The sequence below is a fragment of the Malaclemys terrapin genome, chromosome 8, assembly GCF_027887155.1.
Source record: "Malaclemys terrapin pileata isolate rMalTer1 chromosome 8, rMalTer1.hap1, whole genome shotgun sequence".
NCBI classification, from domain to species: domain Eukaryota; kingdom Metazoa; phylum Chordata; order Testudines; family Emydidae; genus Malaclemys; species Malaclemys terrapin.
Genome location: NC_071512.1, coordinates 54,072,873 through 54,090,143, shown reverse-complemented (window position 1 = coordinate 54,090,143; position 17,271 = coordinate 54,072,873). Strand labels below are relative to the sequence as shown.

Genomic DNA, 17,271 nt, shown 5'->3' with positions numbered 1-17,271 from the left:
GGGGTTGCAAATGTGATTTATTTGGCCCAAGGAATTTTCTGAGGCACAATTTGTAAAAAGATGATGTATTTTCTAAAGTGTTTTGTGCGTGTGACTGCAGTAAGCAGAAAAGCTTTGTGGGAAGAAGCAAACCTGCTATAGGAGTCGCTTGTTTTTTTTTCTTGATTCTTTCTGAAAAACATGGAGAAATGATCGCTGTCTTTTATCAACATCAGAGAAGAGAGGCTGGCTGTATGCAGCACCATGTTGTAGAAATAGCTCTTGCACTAATTAGCAGATGAGCTGAAATTAATTTTCATCCTTATTAATGTGGAAGTAATTGGCGGATGGTGTATGGGTATGAGGTTTTGTGTGAAAGACTTTTTAAGAGGGGCGTTTTCTGTAAAGAGGCTTAAATCTTTCTCTTTGGGGAAAGGATGTTTTGTGTCACCTTGCTACACTAATTCTGGGTAGCACTGCTTGACATACAATAGTTTTCATAGCCCCTACTCGTATTCCATGATTTTGTAGCTACCTTCCAGTAAATCCCCAAAGCCAGCTATATTCTTCGGTCAAAGACCAGATTTAAGGTGTGCTGGTGATGGAGATCCTTGCAGAAACAGCACTGTATACTTGAATTTAAGATTATGACAAGATCCTCCTGACCAATTTTATTTGGGACAGAAGAAAGAGAGAACATATTAATACACATTTCATGTTATTCTGTAGTTACTATACGTTCACAGATTTTCCTTTCCCCCACAGAATAGGCAATTTGTTTGTGTAGCTTCTTCCTTCATACAAAGCATCACACAACACTTCAGAGAAAGATGGAAAATGGTTTGCAAAACTGGACTCAGGGACTCTTACAACTAGAAAGGGGGAAACCCCATACTGGTATGGCGATTAGAATAGAAAAGGGATGAAGTGATAAATGGTAACATTGAAAGTAAATATTCTTCAAGCTGCATTTAAGGGAGCCTGAAAGAAGAGAGGATCTGCTAGGGCTGTGATACTGAAGGTAATTAATGATTACAAAATAAGATCACCTCCCATATGGAATATGGCAAACCATGGTCTAAAATGCATTCTTAAATTTTATTAGTTATTTGCACAATTGGGATAAAAAAAGTGTATTTAAAAAAGGACTAACTATTCAACTGTGTTTGCACGTTAAACCAGTCCGTGGAGGGTGAACAGCCCTCTTGCTATCTTGGAACAAGGATAATCATTATTAACACAATGTTTTATGAACCAGTCCTTTAGAACCTTACAAGTCCAGAGGGAATATGTCTTTGTGAAACATATTAAAGGAAGATAACAGAATTCCGTACTTCAAAGCCAGCCTTAAGAAAATAATTCCGTGGTTCAGCAAGGTTTTTAAGCCTGAGAGTAACCTTAAACACAAGTATTCCCATTAAAATCAATGGGACTATCTATATGTGTGAAAGTTGGGTACATGCTTAAGTACCCTGCTGAACTGAGGCCATAAAAAGAATAGGCAAAATATATTATAATGATCACTACTTACTAAGAAGGAACAAATGCAACCAACAGAGAAATATAAATAATCTTAAACATACTGATTGTGCAGCTGGTTTCTTATAACTCTTCCAGGGTGTAGGTTTCTAGACACCATGTTGACCTTGGAGTGCTGGGAGCTAAGAGTTTTGTGGTTTATTCTGAATTTGGAACATTTTACAAATTAAAAACACTTTAAAAAGAGACAATTTTTGTCCTTTTTAAAACAATGGATAGTAAATGCTGTACAGATTAGTGTGCTTGGTTAGTAGCATTCTCGTGTCTGGTCTAGAATGTCAGAGAGTCTAGCCTCATACCAGGACTTGGGTTTCCACCCAGTGTTAAGATCTCTTTCAGGCACGGACTGTCACTTACTGTATATCTGTACATACATTGGCTAGGCAGTTTTTAATAATGTGCAAACATGACGACAGATGTAGCTAGATAACAAATGACAGGAATTTAGGAGAAAATGTCTCTTGATCATCTGTAGTGAAAATCAGAGAAGCTTCCGTTTCTTAATTGTGTGTGTTCACTCTGCAGTATTTTCTCCATATTAGAAATTAAAGGACTAATGGTACAACCTCCTCTTACCATTAATGGGACTATTCATATAAGTGGGAGTTAGCTAGGGTTACCATTCGTCCGGATTTTCCCGGTCATGCCCGCCTTTTTGGGTTAAAAATAGCGTCTGGGGGGAATTTGTAAATAGCTACAAATGTCCGGGATTTCCCCTGCATGCAGAGTGCGGCAGGGCTGCAGGAAATTCAGCTGCTTGCATGGGGCTCCGGCAGTCAGAGTCCTTTCCCCGCAGCTTCAGATCAGCTGCCGGAGTCCAGCCCAGCCAATGTAGAGCTACTCCCCTCCCTGCATTCTCTCATCGCCGGCCGGCCGGGCCGTTCGCATCGGGCCTCCTCCCCCTCCTTCTCCCCTGCTCCCCCTCCCCTGCTGCCCAGCGCCCCGCTCCGGCAGCACTGTGCGGGGGCAGGGACCGGGTTGTGTGTTGCGCTGGGGAGTGCAGCTACGTGTCAGGCTCCGCGTGGAGATGCTGTTCTGAGTGGCAGGGTAAGGGGGCCAGGCGGCTGGAGAAGGGGCAGGGGGTTTCTGGAGGGGGCAGTCAAGGGACAGAGAGTAGGGGGCATTGGATGGGCCAGGAGTTCTGGGGGGGCTGTCGGGGCGGGGGTGTGGAGAGGGGTTGAGGCAGGCAGGGAGCAGAGGGGGTTGGATGGGTCGGGAGTTCTGGGGGTCCTGTCAGGGGGTGGGGAGCGGTTGGATAGGGCGTGGGAGTCCCAGGTGTCTGTCTGGGGGCGTGGGGGTGTGGATAAGGGTCGGGGCAGTCAGGGGACAGGTAGGGTCCTAGGGGGCAGTTAGTGGCAGGGGTCCCAGCAGGGGACAAAGACCGGGGGGAGGGGGGGTTGGGGGTTCTGAGGGGGGCAGTCAGGGGGTGGGAAGTGGGAGGGAGTGGATGGGGGCCGGGCTAGAGCGGGGCTCTCCACCCCCCCCCGTCCTCTTTTTTGATTGTGGAAATATGGTAACCGTAGAGTTAGCAGGCTATCAATTGTCGGGCAGTTAAGCTGTCCCTCCCCCCCACTGCCCTGTGCTGCTCCTGCCCTCTGCCTTGGAGCTGCTCCTGGGAGCCTCTTGCTTGCTGTGCAAGGGTGGGAGGGGGAAGAGGGGTACTAATGTCAGGGTGTCCCCCTCACCCCACTCCTGCCACCCGCTCCATTACCCCATCTCCATAGAGCAGCGGAGGGACACGACAGGGCTCAGGATGGAGGGAGCTTGCTGTCAGCAGCTGCTGTCTCAACTTGCTGATCTATTTAAAAAGGCACTATACTTAGAGGGGCATCAGCATGCTTAAAGGGGCAATGTGTGTGTGTGTGTGTGTGTGTATCTCTCTCTCACAGGGTGTGTGTCTCTGTCTCTCTCTGCCATGCTGTCTCCTCTCCCTCCATTCGTGCTGCCTTGTAGAGTGTGAGGCTACATTAACTACAATGTGTTAACTCTTGAGGGCTCAGCCGAGTGCTAGTTCATAACTTAGCAGTAAGGCATTCCCTGGGAAATATCCCAGGAACCTAACCCCCCACTCCCCATTTACATTAATTCTTATGGGGAAATTGGATTCACTTAACATCGTTTCGCTTAAAATAGCATTTTTCAGGAACATAACTACAACTTTAAGTGGTGAGTTACTGTATTTTTTTAAACAAGCATGTCTGCAGTGTTTGCAACCCAAACGTTGCAGTATTATGATAGTTTCACTTTCAGGCTCTCCTGTACTAACTAGTCTGTGCTGAGAGAAATGCAGAAAGTAAACATATAATTAAAAGTCAGTTAGATTTTTTAAAATTTCATTTAAATAATCTCAGGTGCTGGTAGCAATAGAGGTAAGGAAACCTGTGTTTCAGAATTTTTAATCTTTAATGAATCTGTAAACTTGGGGGTTGTACCTGATGACTGGAGAATTGCTAATATAGTTCCTGTTTTTGAAGAAATGGAAAAAACGTGATCTGAGAAACTACAGGCCTGTTAGTTTGACCTCAATTGTATGCAAGGTCTTGGAACACATTTTGAAAGAGGAAGTAGTTAAAGACATAGAGCTTAACAGTAATTGGAATAAAATGCAACATGGTTTTGCAAAAGGTAGATCGTGCCAGACCAACTTGATCTCCTTCTTTGAGAAGATAACTGATATTTTAGACAAAGGAAATTCAGTAGAGCTGATCTAATCTACCTGGATCTCAGTAAGGCGTTTGATACAGTTCCACATGGGAAATTATTAGTTAAATTGGAGAAAATGGGGATTAATATGAAAATTGAAAGGTGGATAAGGAACTGCTTAAAGGGGAGACTACAACAGGTCATACTGAAAGATGAACTGTCAGGCTGGAGGGCGGTTATGTGGAGTTCCCCAGGGACTGGTTTTGGGACCAATCTTATTTAACATTTTTATTGCTGACCTTGGCGCAAAAAGTGAGTGTGTGCTAATAAAATTTGCGGATGCCACAAAGTTAAGAGGTTTTGCCAATATGGAGGAAGACCGAAATATCATACAAGAAGATCTGGATCACCTTGTATACGGGATAAAATTTAATAGTGCAAAGTGCAAGGTCATGCATTTAGGGACTAACAACAAGAATTTTTGCTATAATCTGGGGATGCATCAATTGGAAGTGACAGAGGAAAAGAAAGACTTGAGTGTATTGTTTGATCACAGGATGACTATGAGCTACCAATGTGATGTGGCCACGAAAAAGCCTAATGAAGTCCTAGGATGCATCAGGCAAGGTATTTCCAGTAGAGACAGGGAAGTATTAATAGCATTATACAGGGCAATGGTGAGAACCCATTTGGAATACTGCGTGCGATTCTGGTCTCTCGTGTTTCAGAAAGATTAATTCAAATTGGAACAGGTGCAGAGAAGGGCTACTAGGATGATCTGAGGAATGGAAAACCTACCTTATGAGAGGAGGCTCAAAGAGCTTATCTTGTTTAGTCTAACCAAAAGAAGGCTGAGGGGAGATATGATTGCTCTTTATAAATACATCAGAGGGATAAATACCAGGGAGAAAGAGGAGTTATTAAATTAAGTGCCAGTGAGGACACAAAAACAAATGGTTATAAACTGGCCATCAACAAGTTTAGGCTCGAAAGTAGGTGAAGGTTTCTAACCATCAGAGGAATGACGTTCTGGAACAGCCTCCCAAGGGGAGCAGTGAGGGCAAAAAACCTACCTGGCTTCAAGACTGAGCTTGATAAGTTTATGGAGGGGATGGTATGATGAGACTCCTACAATGGCATGTAGCCAATTATGACTGCTAGCAGCAAATATCTCCAACGGCCAGTGATGGGAGACTAGCTGGGGAGGGCTTTGAGTTACTACAGAGAATTCTTTCCCAGGTATCTTCCTGGTGGGTCTTGCCCACATACTCAGGGTCTAACTGATTGCCATATTTGGGGTCAGAAGGAATTTTCCTGTGGGTCAGATTGGCGGAGACCCTGGGGGTTTTCACCGCCTTCTGCAGCATGGAGCACAGGTCAAGTGCAGGTTTAAACTAGTGTAAATAGTGGATTCTCTGTAACTTGAAATCTTTAAATAATGATTTGAGGGCTAGTAATTCAGCCAGAGGTTAAGGGTCTATTATAGGAGTGGGTGGGTGAGGTTCTGTGGCCTCAAAAAGGACCTGATTTTCAGAGAACCTTCTGAAAATCAGGCTACTTCAAGGTGTCTAAAATTGGGTACCCAAAATCACTAGTCATTTTTGAAAATGTAGGCCTTAGACTATATATATTGAGCTAGCAGTATTCTGATTGTTCTTTTCTGTCATGGTAGAAATCATTCAGAATCCTAGAGTTCTTTGGAGTAAATCACTTGGAAATGCTATCCATTATAAAAATTAATTTAAATCTATATTAAATAGATGTATAAAGGTGAGTCTAGTAACCAGGGCCGGTGCAACCCATTAGGCGACGTAGGCGGTCGCCTAGGGCGCTAGCATTTGGGGGGCGGCATTTCGGGTCCTTCAGCGGCGGCCGCCCCGATCGTCGTCGGCATTTAGGCTGAGGGAGCTGGGGCGGGGGCTGGAGGGGGCCTGCTTGCAGCAAGTGGGGGGGGGAGGCGGCACGCAGGGGAACTCCCCACCCCAGCTCACCTCTGCTCCGCCTCCTCCCCCGAGCACGCCACCCTGCTCTGCTTCTCTCTCTCCCCCAGGCTTGCGGCGCCAATCAGCTGATTGGCGCCGCAAGCCTGGGAGGCGGGAGAAGTGGAGCGGCAATGGCGTGCTCGGGGAGGAGGCGGAGCAGAGGTGAGCTGGGGCGGGGAGCTGCCGCATGGCTCCCCGGGCCGGGGGGAGCTGCCGCGGGGGGCGCTTCAGGGCGGAGGGGGGGAGCTACTGTGGGGGGGTGCCTCAGGGCGAAGGGGGGGTGGGGAGCTGCTGCGGGGGGGGGGCGCCTTAGGGCAGATGGGGGAGCGGAGAGCTGACACAGGGCTTGGGGCGGGGGAGGCGCAAGGTGGAAGTTTCGCCTAGGGTGCGAAACATCCTTGTACCCGCCCTGCTAGTAACATGACATTATGCTGCCTCCCAAAGGATTAGCACTTCGGTCCTAAGTGGCCAAGGCTGAGAGTGCTGTGCAGGCAGTGGACTCGTTCTTGTGAGGAGGGAGGGAGGGGGAGAGAGAGAAGGTGCCTTGTTGTGCCTCTCAGGAGACTCCCTCTGGACTGTGCTCAGAATAGCACTGATTGATTTTTGGAGCCCTGAGATGTAACAGAGATATGAAGCATTTGAGCATGGTGATAGGGAAGAGAGAGGAAGGATCCTAAGGAACCATTCCCCTCCATGCCCTTAAAAAACAAAGTTACAGCATGAGGCATACTGAGTCTGAAAGCCATGTCACTCTACTAATTCTTTCTTTCAGACACCAGAGAAAAGCGGAAAGGAAGGAAAAACTGGGTTTGGAGGCCCAGTTGTCAGCTCGCTGTATCAGGAAGAAACCATCAGGTGACTGTCTCTTCTGGTCTTTTATCACTGATATGTTTTCAGTTTAACTTACTTTAATTTTTCTAAGCATTTTTTTTAACATCAAACAAGTGTGGTGGCAACTCCAGCTGGATAATAAACAACAGAAAAGAACTTTTCAGGTCCATAGTCATTTAAATCAGTAACTGTCTGTATTGCTCCCAGGTACTAACCTTCCCTACCATGAGATGTAGGAGTGGGAGAATGTCTTCTGCCTTGCTATTACACAGCTCAAGAGGGCAATATGTGTTTATCAGTAGTTATCCAAAAAAGTGTTTTTTCAAAATACAATTATTTCTTTGAATAATACTGAATTTGTGTATAGCAATTAAGGTTTTATAAGTGGACACTGTACACCTTCATTGGGAAGCCCTGTCTTACATCAAAGTTAAATTCTTCCCTCTCCTGCTTGCATAGCAAAAATGCAGTTATTAAGCAAGAATGGCTGCTGTTTGACAACTAAGATACTTCTGAACTAAAATATAAAACAAAATTAAATGTAAAATAGATGAGAATGACACATTAAAATTCAGGGTAAACCGGAAAAAAGTCAGCAAATGCAAAATTAAAGGTTCCTACAGTGGTGTTTGCTCTCTCACATTGCAAGCATGTAGTTATGTGTGTTTTCTCTTTCTGTTTTATGTATCTTGCATCATTTTGATCTCAGGAAATCAAAATATAAGTGATCTTTGACTTTCTAAAATATCCCAGATTCAGTGGGAAGTATTCTAAAGTGTTTAACTGTAACATGGCATTTGTGTGATTTGCAATGAAAAATAACTCATAAATGGATGATTCCAAAGTGCTGTACAGGGCACTGAGCTGGATATTGATAGTGTTGTGTTTGAACAAGCAAACCCACAACAATTTTGCACTCACTGGTAGTTCAAACACTTCCTTGGGCATTGCATCCTATTTTACTGAGAAATGGACAAGCTGGCCAGGACTCCAGGGTTATCTCTCTATTCTTTTCAGAAAGGGCCAACAGCTGTTTAACTTCCATTTAGACATTCACAAAGATGGACAGCTGTGACCTTGATTTACATATCATCTGAAGAATAGCACTTCTAGATGCTGGCAAACTGCTCTACTTTTGTCTTGTTCTGCCAACATTAGGTCTGAATTCAGGTCCTTGAACTCATGACCACCTGACCTAGAGATAAAAATGCTACTCACTGAGCCACAGTGGCACATTAGACACTTAAACCAGTTAGTCAATGCTGGGTGTTGAGCTTCAAGTAGGTTTAACTCCATAACCCTGTCAGAGTAGTAGGCTGCATGGATTACTGCTTCTATTATTCTCCCCTCTTATTCTTGTGGTTCATCATATATAGTAGTAGTAAAAAATATAATTCTAGTTGGTTTAAGTAGTCTAAATCTCTTTTTGGTACACATGGAGCAATGGGTTTTTTTTTTTTTTTCCCCAGGAATACTTCATTCACATAGAATTTACAAATAAATGCAACAATAAATATTTTTCAAATATAAAATTTACCCTGAGGAACGTTTTCTGCAATACATCTAATAATACTAAGCAGCATGCTAGTGGTTGTGCTTCCAGAGTGGTGTTCTTGACCTTTTACAGAATATTTTCATTTCTTGCACACACAAGTTGTACCATTTTAATTATACTGGTATAAAGTGGTACAGCGACAAGTGTGGACATAGTTATACTGGTATATGTATGCTCATACCTGTGCATCTTATTTCCCTTTGCATATGGGCATAAATTATCTTGGTACAACCACATTTATAGCAACATCCACACTAGGAATTGTACCAGTATAATTATATTGCATTCATTTTCCTAAGTGACATAGTTATACCAATAAAAAAATTGTGCATAGACCAGGCCTAAGAAAGATGGCAGTGGCATACTAGGCAAGTGAAGACAGGGAAGCTTGACCATTGATTTGTATCAAGGTGACACAGTAAAGTGGGGTTGGTACTGGGTAGCATCACCTTGCCTGAGAATTTGAGTGGTTGGGGGTTTTTTTTTTGTTTTTTTTTTTTTTTTTAGGACATCTTGTATGCGAAGGGGAAGAATCAAAATACATTCTGTAAATTTTCTGTTCCATGGATGCTCCTAGATCTAGAGTCTCATGTCTTGCCATTGAGTCAAATGTTCAGTGACCAGCCCTGTTTTTAAAATGTGAATGCCATTATACAGTATGGTGAAATTTGTATTTTCCTATTGCACACCAAAGGCAGTAATTTCTTTGTAGTGTTCAATTTCATAGGCAACTATGTGCAGATAATGTGGTGTTTCTCAGTGCAAGACATACAAGCCTATTGTGGAAGAGCTGTAACTGGTTGTGGAGTTGTATGGGGGAAAAGAACAATTTAATGCCCTGATCTAGCAAATACTTAAGCACAAACTTAATTTAAGCACATAAATTAGTGCCATTGACTTTGGTAGGGCTAGTCACATGCTCAAAGCTAAGCACATATGTAAGTATTTGCAGAGTCCTAACATATGAAAAAAAGTCAACTCATGTAGAATATGCATTTTATTGAATCCATCATCATCATCACCACCACCACCACCACCACCACCACCACCACCACAATATAACTCTCACCAAACTTAGTTTCTGTCTAGCCCCAAGAAGAAGAAAAATTTACAGAATGTCCTACCATATGCTCCCTAGAATTCAATTGCTGCCAAAGACATAGGGGAAAGGGAAGCTCTGAGCTAGCCAAAAACCAAAGTCAGTGCTTCTTACATAACCAGTATCTAGACTTGTACCCGGAAGCAGACTGGGTACCAGTGGAGAATGCAGGTGTTTACTTAAGAGGCAGGTACTGCATTCTGCCCTGTCAGAAGCTTCTGAATGATCTTCAAAGGTAGTCTTAAATAGAATGTATCACAATAGTCCTGCCTGAGGTGACACAGGCTTGTTTACATGCCAGGAAACCAGAATAGAGATGAAAAGTTGCAATCTCCATGGTCAAATGCAGATGATACAAGACACTTCAGGCTATCAAAAACATGTTTTAATAGTTACCAAAGGTAATGAGAATCAGCCTTTCTTTAGGAAAATATCTAAAAAGTATAAATGCAAAACAAGATTATAATTGGTTATTTTAAATCAGGGTGTCCTGCTTGCTGATTTAAATCATGATTAAAACTTGGGATTTAAAGTGATTTAAATGAACCTACTCTGCCACCAGTATCCCCTTTATCTTCAGAACTATCCAAACAAGCCATCTAGCCTTCATCCAGGACCCTAACTTCGCTAGCATGCTTGGAAAAGAAAGGAATCCAGATTTAATGAGAAGACAGACGTGTAGCTGAGTATGATAAGCAAATGGCTCTGAAGCCCAAAACCTCACCATCTTGCCAAGCAGCATCCACATATACTCACTGACCAAAAACTGAGTGACAAGATGGAACCCTTGAGGAGTGCTGGAACAATTTTTATAGTTGGGGCACTGAAAGCGGAAACCATGTATTGAGTTGTTAGTACTACTTCAAGCCAGTACCACTGAAGCCCATGGTAGCCTGCATGCAATATCCATATGGGAAAATGAGCAGTTGCCCATCACAACCTTTTGTCTTCTCAAGAAGAAACGAGTGGAGCAACAATAAATGAATCCCATTGTGACATTGCACTCCATATGATGTTATGAAAATATGCTAATGGTGTGAATATAATGTAACTGGAATATGCTTCATGCAAAAGGTCTCTTGTAAGGTATCATTATAAAGCTTATAATCTACTGAATGTGGTCATCCTATTTTTATACAAGTGTATCATTCTTGTATCTGAAACTAGAAATATGAAATATAACTCTGAGATCCTATTGTAATTATGCAAAGTGTGAGCCATTAATGATGGTTTGGAATCTTGATGGCTCCCATGAACTAGGACAATTGGTTGTAAATGGCTCTGTTTACTTGCAAGCCTTCCTGTGAGTCAGGCCAGGAAGAATGGAGGCTTGGGGTCTCACAGAACATGTGACCATGTCACCTGGTACTGGAATCCATCTTAAACTGGGTGCTTTTCCATTTAGAAGGAGGGGTGGGGACCCAGAGAGACAAAAGATTCCCGCCTTTTGCCAAAGCTATATAAGGGGTGGAACAGAACAAAGGAGGGTTCCAGTCATGAGAAACCCCCTAGTTACCACCTGAGCTGGAGCTAATAAGCTTACCGGGGAAAGGATTGGGCCCAGACTAGGAAGGAGTCCAGTATGTCAAAGAAGCTTATTGGAACATTTCTGAGGGTGAGATTTTATCTGTAATCAGTTTCTTAATGTATTAGGCTTAGACTTGCATATTTTGTTTTATTTTACTTGGTAACTTACTTTGTTCTATCTGTTATTACTTGAAACCACTTAAATCCTACCTTTTATACTTAATAAAATCACTTGCTTATTAATTAACTCAGAGTAAGTGATTAATACCTGGGGCCGAAAACAGTTGTGCATATCTCTCTATCAGTGTTACAGAGGGCGGACAATTTATGACTTTACCCTGTATAAGCTTTATACAGAGTAAAACGGATTCATTTGGGGTTTGGATCCCATTCGGTGTCTGGGTGCTGGAGACAGGAGCATTTCTTGAGCTGTTTTCAATTAAGTCTGCAGCTTTGGGGTGCGTGGTTTAGACCCTAGGTCTGTGATAGAGCAGACTGGCATGTCTGGCTCAACAAGGCAGGGTTCTGGAGGCCCAAACTGGCAGAGAAAACAAGCTCAGAGGTAGTCTCAGCACATCAGGTGACAGTCCCAAGGGGGTCTCTGTGACCGAACCCATCACACCCATCTGCTGTTAAAAGGAGTTGAAGACAAATCAACAGTACTTTGTGATCAGCTGTATCAGAAGCTGTTGAAAGATCTAACAGAATCATCATGGACTAATGTACGTCAACAGAAGATCATCAGCTAAAGAAATAGAGCCAGTGTTTTCAAAATTGAGTATTTAAAGGTGTGCATCTAAATCCATATTTAAGTGCCTAGTATGGAATCAGGTGTCTAGTTTTAGGCACTCAAGTTTGAAAATGTTGGCCGATACGCAATTGCCTTGTCGTGTCCAGGACTAAAGCCAGACAAGGATGTAGAAAGCTAGAAGAGTTGAGCTGTTGCTGGTGTTGGTTTGTTCTAACTTTCTCAATGATTTGCCTCAAAGGGAAGATTTGAGGCAGAATGGAAAAACAGAAAAATATTAGGCCAAGCCTACATATACAAACATCAACTAATTTAACTCAGCCAGTTTCTAAACCGATTTAAGAATGTCCACACAAGGAAATTGCACTCCTTTATTTAGATCAGTTTAGAAATTGATTCAATTAAACAATGTATTTATATGTGTGTAGATCGGCCCTTAATAACAAAAGTAGGTTTCTTGTGCTAAGGACTAGCTTTTATCTGTTTGGGGGTGGTATTGTCCTCCCGGAGGAGGCATTAATAATCATGTCAATAATGAGCAGGAGTGCCCCCCTCTGCCCCCAATGTAGAACAGTTGCTGGCACACTACATTGTTGAGATCACAAACCCCCAGGGTAGGAACTGTCTCCTTTTCCTTGTTTGTAAATTGCCAGGCACACTTTGGGCATTATAGAAAGATAACACCCATTGTTGAATCGTGGTAGCACTGGAAGTTTTCTCTTGAATGAAGAGGAATTTTAAATTTTCTGTGATTCCAAACCCTGGGAAATAATATTAGTGATTATGATGTTTCCTGTCTTCATATAACACAAGCATTATTTCCATCTTCTGTTTTCTAAACTCTCCTTACTAATACAAAATTGAACTCATTTGTCAACAAACAGTTGCAACTGAAGCTTCAGAAGCTTGGTTAATAAACGCTGAAGTAAGTTTGCCTGCTATGTCACCAGCAAAGAATCTTTTATGTAAGATACAAAATGGGGGACCACACCAAAAATACTGTAGAACTGCAAATAATCGCTGTAAATTTTTTGCTGTTTGATATTTTTTATATCAGCAAAAAGTAATTTACATCTTAGTATTTCCAGCAACAGGTAAGTGGAAGCATTGTCATTGCAGAGACTGGCCAGGAATCTGAAAATAATTTAATGCTGCTATGTGGCTACTTTTTTTCATTTAAAATAAATAGTTCCTCATAGTTGTGCAGGCAGGCAACTTAACTTAGTGGCAGATGTGTTTCTTGAGCATTGGTTTTCTCAGATTTCAGTTTCCTGATTCATCATTTCTGAATGAATAAATTAAATTAGAAATACAAGTTTGATAACCCTAAAAATCTGTGAACCGAGTTAAATTTGGATTGTAGCGAGGGATATTTAAGAAGGATGCCCTTTTCTAACAAAAATCCCCACCTGGCATGTTCTGAGGGAAAGAGGAGACTTCTGAGCTCTATGTACTTCCTAGGAGGCCCTGATTTAATAGCTGAGGCTTGGTCTACACTAAACCCCCAAATCGAACTAAGGTACGCAACTTCAGCTACATGAATAACGTAGCTGAAGTCGACATACCTTAGTTCGAACTTACCCCCGTCCAGACCCGGCAGGCAAGCTCCCCCGTCGACTCCGCGTACTCCTCGCGGCGAGCAGGATTACCGGAGTCGACGGGGAGCACTTCTGAGTTCGATTTATCGCGTCCAGACTAGACGCGATAAATCGAACCCAGAAGTTCGATTGCCTGCCGCCGAACCAGCGCGGTAAGTATAGACAAACCCTTAGGGTATAAGGTTAGGAACTGGACATAGAGCAAGAACTAAAATGTCAGCAAATGATGGGCTACACTTTCTTATCCCCGTCTTCTCCTGTGCAAAGATTTGATAGTCCCCATCATGCTTTGTAGTCCATCTGATGCCACATAAACCACCAGAATTTTATTAATCCCCCGAAGAGAGGCAGCCATCTGGCCCCCACTGTGCTAGACCACACTAGGGCAAAACTGGAATGATTGATGGGCTCTGGAATTGATTAGTTGTTCTGAGAGACAAATGAACTGTTTTGGCAGAAAATACCAGAGGTCACTGCATGTGGTCAGACACAAAGGCCTGCAGAATTTTAAAGAGTTGCTTCCACCATAGACTTGTAAAGTTGCTATTTCTTCACAATAATGGATTTTGAAAACATCTCAGTGATTTAAGAGTGTCTGTGGTGTTCTTTGGGAATGCGTTAATCTTAACTGATCATAAAACTGTAGAATTAAGTATCAAAATTAGACTGATTGACTGTTCTTGGTTCGTTGGCAATTAAGGGCTCTTATTGGTATGATGTGTGTGCATGCAGAATGGATGCAGCACAGTTGTCTGTCACTCACACAAATGTTGGGCTATAAATTCCCTCTGAAAGAGCTCCTCTGATTGGAGAAAACGAAGCAAGCTGCAGCATGTACAGCCCTATTGCAAATAAGAGCAATTGCTCAGAAACAAAACACCCACCAATTTAGGCAGGCTTTGGGGTGTTTTTTTTTTTTTTTTTTTTAACTTAGTGTTGTTTAGACACACCCCCTTTCATATGACAAATGTTACTTGTAATGAGAATATGGTTTTAAGGCTATTGAACTGACTTTTTTGTTGGTTTGCTCTAGGTTTTAGTGCACCCACTTCTGCCCCCCCCCCCCCCCCCCCCCCATGGCTTGAGTTGATTTTCAAATACTAAGCTAGCAAAGGACATCCTTAGGCCAGGGTCCTCTGTCACAGGGAGAAATGATATTGTTAAATGGCAGCCACTGTTTGGGTTTTAAACGGCTGCTCCTCATGCTACAATGCTGCTAATCTACAAAATTGCACATGCATTTTTGTGAGGGGTGGGGGAATTGGATGACACATGTCTTATTACGTCCGGAATGCTCTCTGAGGACAGCACAGTAGTGTGCAGGCAAGTGGGCAACACCTCCCCAGAGGAAACCTGACTCTTCAGAATAAACTTGAGTTATGGATTTATTCAGCCTGTAAAACCTCAGCTGGCATAAATAATTGAGAAAGCAAAGGTTTGTCTGTGGTGCATACCTCAGGGACACATGCCTGCCTCCCTTCCTCCCACCACCTTTTCTTATGAAAATGATCCCAGTTGCACTGATAGATAATAACAACACCAAGCAATTAAAAGCTAAGGGTGGCTGGAGAGAGGAGAAAAGGTTCAGTTAATGAGCTTTTCCTCTTCCTGTGCCCAGGAGAGCCTCCAAAGTGATGAGGCGATTAAAGCGAAGAGATAATTATAGATTATGTGAAAATGGGTCCCTTGGGGTGAGAGGGCCTTGACTTAAACAGTAACTGTTGCAAGTGTCTCCTGGCTCCCATGGTCGCCTACCTCTGTGCTTCATTGAGCTTCAGTATGCTCAGCGGCATTGTGCCAAGCAGACAGGCAAAGCCACCTGTTTGCAGCACACAGGCTCTTCCTGGGCAAGGTGGCGTGCTTCAACCAAATCTTTCTGCATAAAGCCATTTTCGATCAGTTCACAGAAAGGGGGAAGGACACTGATAGTGATGGAGCATGAGCATCTGTTTGCTGCTTTGTTTTAAAGATGGCCTGCAATGGCGGAGAAGACTGGGAGTTGCTCTTTCTGATGTAGAAAGGTCTGAAAGCCCTGGAAGAAGAGAAGTTCCATATACTTTTTTTTAACATAAGAAATTTAAGTATTTTCTATTCTTTTTTTCCCCTGGAAGTCTCTATGGATGACTAGAGAGCCAGTATGAGGAAGTAAAGCAGGGATCTCAAACATGCGGCCTGCGACGTTATTTGCTGCAGCCTGCCAAGCTCCCTATGCCCCCCGCACCAGAGTTATTTCCTGCGGCTGCCAAGCTCCCCCCTCCCGCTCCAGCGCGCTGCGTCCCTGCTCCTCTGTCTACCTCCAGGCGCTTCCCACCGCCCAACAGCTGTTAGGCGGTGCTTAGCGCTTTCCAGGAGAGGGGGAGGAGCGGGGAGCTGTGCGCTCAGGGGAGGAGGCAGAGAAGAGGCAGGACAGGAGTGGGGATTTGGGGAAGGGATTGGAATGGGGCAAGGAGGGGTGGAGTTGGGGTGGGGACTTTGGGGAAGGGGTTGGAATGGGGGCGGGGCAGGGATGAGAAGAGGTGGGGCAGGGCCTCGTGGAAGGGGTGGAGTGGGGGCAGAGCCGGGGGCAGCGGGGAGGGGGGACATTTGTACCTTTATATGAAAAGGTGTCTGATGTGGCTCTCCGGCCAATGTACTCGTCCTCATGTGGCCTTCGTCGTGATTTGAGTTTGAGATTCCCTGAAGTAAAGCCTGGTTAATAGACAGCAAATTATTTTTATTCAAGCTCTGTCAAAAATCTTTGGTTTAACAGCTGTTTAATTCAAATACCTTGTAAAGAGTTGGAAGAAAAGATCTACTTAAGGGTATGTCTTCACTAGCAACGTTAAAGCGCTGCCACGGCAGTGCTTTAATGTGGCTGTGTAGTTGCGGCACCAGCCTGTGAGAGAGCTCTCCCAGCGCTGTACAAAACCCACCCCCATGAGGGGAGTAGCTACCAGCTACTGTCTACACTGTCACTTTACAGCGCTGAAACATGCAGCGCTTAGGGGAGGTTTTTTTCACACTCCTGAACAAGAACGTTGCAGCGCTGTAAAGTGGCAGTGTAGACAAGGCCTAAGATTCAGTTGACCTGTCACATCCTGTCTTTTAAAAGCTGAGGAAATTCCCACGCCACATCTACTGCTTCCAGTGAAGATTAGACTTGACATTCCTGGTACTTCTAAGGTGGTGTGGTAGTGGGAGTGAAGTGTGGAAAAACACCTTTTTTTCTTTTTTCAATAGTGTGTGTAGGAGGGTGGGGGGGGGGGGAACTCTTTTTGGAGCTTCCTTTGTCTATCATAAGGAAACAAAAGGGCACAACTTTGCAGTCAACTTTAAACAGACACTGGCTCCAGCTGACCTTTATTGGATCAGTAATATTAGGAAGATGGCTAACATTATAGAAATAATCTACAGAGGGAAGCAAAACTACAGCTCCCATTTCACAGCTTTCCTATCTCTTCTGCACCTTTTCAGTAATAAGCAATGTGCATTTCTATGAACTCGAGTTTTGTGGTCTTTAAGATACCTACAAACAGTAAATTAAGTGTTATCTGTCAGCTTTTGTAATTTAATGTGGGTGAAAGGTATCAGATTGACAGAGGTAGTGTTTTAAATCTTTCATTTATCATCAGTACCACTCAGGCAGCAACAGTGCAATGTTTCCCACCATACTCTGCTCATATGCTTTGCTTCTCAACTGACCTCTAGGCTCCATGCATATTTCTTGATGCCTCTGCTGAATCTGCCACCCAGGGTATCAGTGTCATTTGTGGACTGTACAGATATCGACT

General features: G+C 43.5%; 1 protein-coding gene across 1 annotated transcript in view; it reads left to right on the top strand.

The window, feature by feature from the left end:
• The window catches only part of ACBD6 (acyl-CoA binding domain containing 6), a 149,992-nt gene that overhangs the window by 45,552 nt on the left and 87,169 nt on the right, over positions 1 to 17,271 (top strand). The window contains exon 4 of the mRNA XM_054038229.1: positions 6,916 to 6,998. Within this exon, the coding sequence (XP_053894204.1) occupies positions 6,916 to 6,998 (83 nt within the window). The remainder of the gene's footprint in view (positions 1 to 6,915; positions 6,999 to 17,271) is intronic.